General features: G+C 23.2%; 1 protein-coding gene across 1 annotated transcript; it reads left to right on the top strand.

Moving 5' to 3' along the window:
- Positions 1 to 1,326: 1,326 nt before the first annotated feature.
- Positions 1,327 to 1,945, top strand: LOAG_11042 (hypothetical protein; the record flags this gene model as incomplete). Its single annotated transcript, XM_003146565.1, has 2 exons — positions 1,327 to 1,455; positions 1,682 to 1,945. 2 exons carry the CDS (start codon positions 1,327 to 1,329, stop codon positions 1,943 to 1,945), a joined length of 393 nt encoding a protein of 130 aa, XP_003146613.1.
- Between the last annotated feature and the right edge of the window lie 5,465 nt (positions 1,946 to 7,410).

Here is a 7,410-nt window from a genome sequence, read left to right on the forward strand (position 1 = left end):
AAATAGAAAAGTTAATGAAATTTCATTTTTTTAAAATTTAAAACTAATAGAAAAATTTTCAAGTGAAAATTATATGTAATCATTTAAATATATAAATATAGCACATTCATATTTAGGCGGCACTTATAAATGTATGTGTAATTTAATTTCTTTTTCAAAAAATAGTAATTATGAATAAATTTCTCAAGAAACCGATAAGAAAATTACTCGATAACTTAATTAATTAATTGGATCGTAGTAAAATGGAGCAAATTGTGCAAATGAATATTATCGGCTATTAAAATGTATTAAATTTCAACAAATAAACGATATTAAAGCATAATTATCTAATAAACAGTAAAAAAATATTTTAATTGATTAATTTCAGAAAATTTGGGCAAAAAAAGAACTTCTGAGAAAATTCAAACTAAATATTTTATACACTAAATAAAATTCAAGCTAAATATTTCATACACTAAATAAAATTCGAACTAAATATTTCATACACTAAATAAAATTCAAACTAAATATTTTGAAATCAATGGAAAAGAAAATTTGTTTGCAAAACTTCATTTTATTGGAAGTTGAGATACTAATTAAGAGAGAAAAAAAGAAAGTTTAAAATGAAACATTATGCATAAATATAAATGCATAAATTAAAAATGGATAAAATTAGTCGAGAAATTTAAAACTGAAATTCAAGCATAAATTCAGGCTAAATTAAAAAAGTTATTTAAAAAAAATATAATTCCATTTCGTTGCAATGTTTTGAAAATTTTAAATAAAAACATTTTTGATTGATTGAGTTTTTTTTTCCGCCCGAAATTTCAAGATATTGATTTTGTTGTAAAGAAAAAAAAAAATTAGAATCCACAAAATTTTGAAATGAAAATTAAAGAAAAAATACTATGCGTATTTCAATATATTTTTTAAGAAATTAACCGATGGCTAATTTTTATTCAATATTCAAAGGGAATCAAATAATTTTTAAATTATTTCAATTAATAAAAAAACTCGAAACTGAACCAGAATATTATTTTAGTGTATCTGAAAAAGACGATAACCGGATTAGTGGAAGAAGGAAAACAAAAAAAAGAAATATATTGGTTGATAAATTCCTTCTTAATGTACCCATCGTTTTCGGAAAGTGTCACATTTAAATAATTCTGTTCAAAGAAGATTGAATGAAGAAAAAAAAAAATGGCAAAGATTTTATGATGTAACTAAATTTAAGTTAGTAAGAAATGTTCGCTTCCTTCTGTTTGAAAGTTTTATGAGAAAACTGAAACTGAATAATCCGATATGATCATATTTTAATGCTAACAATACTTTTCGGAAACTGTTGAAATGAATTCGGAAAAATTGGGAATAAGATCAGGCACGACAACAAGTATTAGCATATTTGAAGAAATAGATTGCATTAGCATATCCGTAATAAATTGGAAATATTCTGAAAAAGACCGAGATACGATCTCGGTTATTAAGGAATAACTCCATAAATGAAAATACATACCGAAAATTATATCAATATGTTTCATATTGATATAATGTTTCAAAAGTTAGTTTCAAAAGTTATTTGATTTAGCTGGGAAAAAAAAAAGTAACAATTATACAATAATGAAGAGAATGTATTTTCGTTAAAATAAACAAACAAACAAACGAATAAAGTTGAACAATAAACAACAACAAAACAAGAACAAAGCAACAAACAACAAACAGTAAAGAACAAATAACAAAACAACAAACAACAAACAGTAAACAACAAACAGTAAGGAACGAACGACGAACAGTAAACAACAAACGACAGACGGTAAACAACAAACAGCAAACAATAAAACAACAAATGACAGGCAGTAAACAACAAACAACAAACAACGAACGACGAACAATGGACAATAAACAACAAATAACAAAACAACAAACGACAAACAGTAAACAACCAACAACAGCGATAACTTCACTTTAAAATGCTACTTAATGTACATAGACATTGTTGTTAAATAATATGATGTAAATGAAGTATGAATAAGGAGTTTTAAATGGATTGAAATCCAATGCTACAAACAGACGGACAGACGGACAGACACACAGACACACACACACACTCACATACACACACTCAAAGACTGTTGAATGTTTATCCAAAATGGTTTGCCATTATCGAACAACCATCAATTAGCTTAATGCTAATATTTATGAATATTATTATTGATCGTCAGTTATACATACATATACATATATGTGTGTGCATCTATTGTATATATATATATATATATGTATATGTGTGTGTGTGTGCGTATGTGTGTCTGTGTCTGTTTGTCTGTGTTTGGATGCATTTCTAAAATTATGAAATATTATTGAAGCTGTTCAACATGAAATTTTCCATTTTAAAAGTACAATATGAAATAAAGAAAAGACGAGAAATATTGTTTATTTCTTATCATTTTATCATTTAATCAGTAAAAAAATTTCAACAATTAATATTTGCACAATATTATTATATAATTATCACTAAAAATTTGAGAAATTAGTCAAAATACCTTTTTTTTCTTTTTTTGTTGCATATATTTTTATGAGTCATTTCATCATATTACTCTTATTTCTTTCTCTCTTTTTTGATTTAATTTAATTTAATTATTCTTATAATTAATCCAAAGGATTAATTAAATATTTTGATATTAAAAGAGAGACTAACTGACAAATATTTCGAAATGAATTAATTTATCAAATGTAAATAAATATAATCGATCAAATCATATGATTTATACAAACAAATACAAGTCAATGTAATCAGTGATAAGATCAACATGGAAGATGAAATGATAAATAAGAAGTGAGCAAATGGACGGATATATATTAAAATAAATATTTAAATGTCGCATATTATCGTTTACAAATATAAATGTGACAAAAATAAATAAATAAATAAATAAACAAATGGCGCATAATTGTGAATAAAATTATATTTCAAATACAAAACAAACCAAATATTGTATATATTTTAGTTATTGAATTTGAATCAATTTTTTGTTAATTTTCTCCCATTCATAAACTTTGGCTTTCATGGGGAAAAATAATAACAAACAATAAAATTGTTAATTGTTAATTCAAATTTTTAATCAAAAAGAAAAATGCATCATAACTTTTGATGATAAACAAGAAAATTTTCACTATGAAATGATAAATAAGTAAAAATTTCCGGTAATTATTAATTTAGAATCAAAAAAAAAGGAAGAAAATGAAAGGCAATAATAAATGATTGACAAATTGTTTCTTTAAAAAAAAAGACACTTAGGTTACAAGCTTTTTTTTGAAATTTAAATCCTAAAATTCAATTCAGTTAGGAATGTAATAAATTAAAAAACTGAATATAATAATTTCAGTACTTACATGGTTACAAGTTTACATTTTAATTTATAAACTTACATCTCTTTCTTTTTATTTATATTTTCAGTACTTACATGATTACAAATGGTGCACGTAAACTTTCCTATCTAAACCATGACATAGGTATTTCAACTTTGTGAAATTTTTAAAATTACATTTTAATAATTTAAAAATTTGTAACCTTATTATTATTTCTTTTTACAGGTAGGTGTAAACCTGTAAATGCCAATAAATGACACGAAAAAAGTAGCAATGATAAGAATAATAATCGTAAACAAAGAAAATACAAACATAAATATATGGCATGTGTCATGTGATCCGTCATAATTACCTCATTACACGTAATCCGTGATCTCATCATACGTAATACGTGATCTTTTACAACCAACCTTACATTCATTTTGCGATTTTTCATTTCATGCCTGACATATGCAATGCGCAGGTAATTATGTAACTAAGCGTGCGTAGGTGAATAATTACGTGAATGATTACGTACATAATTACGTGTACGAGCTTGTATAAGTATGTAGATTAAATGATTTTAATGGTGAAACATTCTTTTCTCACAGAAATACTTTTGTTTAAAATAAGGATAGTTGAGAAATTGAAATAATAAAATAACTAAATTAAAATAAAATTTAAAATAAATTTAAATTAAACCAAATATTCGTCGAGAAGAAGTGAAACAGGCAACAAGTAAATAGAATTAAATTAAATCAAAAATTAAAATCAAACAATTCAATTCATTATTTCGTTAAAAGATATGTCTGATTTTTGTTGCCTTTCCTAAAACTAAACAATAGATGAAGAAAAATGAAGAATGAATTATTAGATAGTTATGATATTTTGATAAAATGATTAAATGAATTAAATAAAGCTAAATGCAGGGGGAAAAATTTTTTTTTCAAACAATTCAAATTTAAAAGATGAAATTTGACAAGTTTTTTTTTTAAATTTTCTAAATGTAAAAGAGACATCGAATTAGATAGCATTTATTTGTTTACAATTTTTAAGGAAATAAATTTGATGAAAAGCAAGTAAACATACAAAAATGAATCATTGGGATCATTTGATGGTGAGAAAAAAAAAAAGATTTCAAAGAGAATTGGAATAAATTTTTTTTTGTTACGAGAAAAAAAAAAGCAAATAGTATTTTGATGGAATTTGAACGATTCAAAAATTTTCTTTTTCTTTTTTTTTTTTAAAAAGAGATAAGATAAGGAAAAATAAGCAGCTACATTCATTATCATTATCATTCACATCATTGATAATTAGTAAAAATTAATTTTTTAATAGTCTGAAAGTAAAAGTTTTTAAAAAATTTTAATTGATAATGCATTTGAAAACATTCGATCTAATTTTAATTTCGATTTTAATTGCGATTTTTGTTCCCTTTGAAATATTAATAATCAATTCTATGAACAAATATGTTTTAAATTCGGGGGAAAAAAAAGTGTCAGATATTGGCAATTGGCAAAAATTGAATCTGTTTAGTGAAAATTACAGCTTAAAAATGAAATGATAAATTGCATATTGTAGTAGTAACAGTTTGAATTTTAAACCGCATAAAATAAAATAAATCAATATTTAACCAAATAACTCGTTTACTATCGTTCCTTGTAATCTAAATTTTAATGCATGAGAAATAATAATATAATAATTAATAATAATTAATAAATAAAAATGATAACATTATCATTATTGATAAAAGATATACCATTCCTTGTAATTTAAATTTTAATGCATAAGAAATAATAATATAATAATTAATAATAATTAATGAATAAAAATGATAACATTATCATTATTGATAAAAGATACTACCGTTCCTTGTAATCTAAATTTTAATGCATGAGAAATAATAATATAATAATTAATAAATAAAAATGGTAACATTATCATTATTGATAAAAGGAAACAAAGAATTTGAATTTTTGGAAAAATTAAAAAGAAAAGGAAGAAAGAAAGAAAGAAAGAAACAAACAAACATCTGTTGCTACTGAATGGATGAAAGAAAAGAAGCAACAAACAGGTGTTTGAAATGAATAAATGAATATAAAAACTTAATAACTATTTAAAGAAAAAAAATTAATTTGAATGGATAAATGTTTCAGTGAATGGTAATGAAATGAAGGAAAGATGGGAAAAAAATCATGTGAATTCATTGTGAATTTCAAGTTTTATAAGCAGATAAAAAAGAGCCTAATGAGCCAAGAATAATGTCTTAAATAACATTTCTTAATACTTTACTGTTAATTACTGTTTAATGTTTTTTTTTCGTTCATTTCAATTAAAATTAATTTCCTTTTCTAAAAATACCCATTTTAGGTCAAAGGATGAAAAATGTCCTCACCCACTCTTTTCATATTAAACAACAACCAAATAAGTGATGCATTAAAAGGTTGAATTAAAAAAATTTTGTTAAATTAAATTTAGTCAGACAACTGATGGATTAAAATAAATGAATGAATAGGAAAAAAAAACGAATGGATAAACAAATGAATGAGCAAAAATAAATAAATGAATTAATGGATAGACAAATTAATTGGTTAGTTAATAAACAAATAAATAAATAAACAAAGAAATAATAAATTAATTAATCAATTAAGCAAATAAACAAATAAGTGAATAAATAAGCAAATAAAAATTTAAACAAACAAATAAACAAATGAGATAAACAAATAAACAGGTAAACAAACAAATAAATAAGTAAATAAATAAGTAAATAAAAAAGTAAATAAAAATTTAAACAAGTAAATAAATAAATAAATTGATGAGAAAATTACAATGCTAATAAATCAACTGAAAAAAAAAATGATATAAAATAATTTTAAGCTGCTCCATAATATCCATTTGATGTGAAGACTTTTAGCAATGATCAATGAAATGGCAATTGGAAAAGTTGAAAGGGCATATAAAAAATGATATCAAATTAAGCATTCACAATTACCCTTTCTTTTTTCGCCCCCCGCTTTTTCGAGATAACAGAATAAATGAGGAATATCCCATTGGAAAGATAATAATAATAACTACCAATAGAAAAGAAAGTTATTATCGATTAGAATTATTGATCATAACATTTAGTCGTAATGAAAAAGAAAGATAAAAATTAAAATATAATTAATTTGCATTAATATATTACAAGGGAATTAGCTTAATAATAATATCAGATAATGATAAGAATTCTAATTTTAGTAATCAATAGGGAAAATATATTTAAAATATTAAATTATTTAATTAATTATTGAATTAAACAGAACAAATGAATCATCTGTTTATTCGTTCTTCTTTAAAGGGAACTAATTCATCCCGTTACAGTCATTTATTTCATTCTTATCGTATCCCAACATATCATGTCACATCAGGTCACGTCACATCACGTCATATCAAGTCACGTCACGTTATCAATATCATTTTTTATATTTGAAATAACCATAGCAACCAGTGAATAACTGACGACGTCGACAATGTGTAATCGAAGAAAGAGAAAAAAAGGGGAAGGAAAGGAAGATTGATCTAATTGAATGATATGTAGTTTGAGAGAGGAGAAGAGAAAGAGAGGAAGAGAGAGAGGGAGAAAAAAAAGAAAAAGAAAGACAAACAAATGATAATTAAAAAAAAAAAATTTTTTTATTACAAATATATGATAAGATTATGATAGGGTAGAAGGAGAGGAGAGAAGAGAAAGTACGAGTAATGTGAGTTCTTAATGATATTAAGAGTGATATGATAAGATAATAATCATATCCAATGACAATTGACACTTAATTAATGAATACATTTTAACCTCCTTTCATGATAGTAATTTTTAATCGTCCTCGCATATTTCAATTATTTCCTCTGATTATATCCAAAGATATTGGTTAGAGTGAACAAGTTGCGCATATATATCATCATTATTACTACTAGTTATTATTATTATTATTATTATTATTATTATTATTATTATTATTATTATTATTATTATTATTATTATTATTATTATTATTATTATTATTATTATTATTATTATTATTATTATTATTATTATTATTATTATTATTA

Source organism: Loa loa (assembly GCF_000183805.2).
Source record: "Loa loa unplaced genomic scaffold supercont3.213, whole genome shotgun sequence".
Taxonomy (NCBI): Eukaryota; Metazoa; Nematoda; class Chromadorea; order Rhabditida; family Onchocercidae; genus Loa; species Loa loa.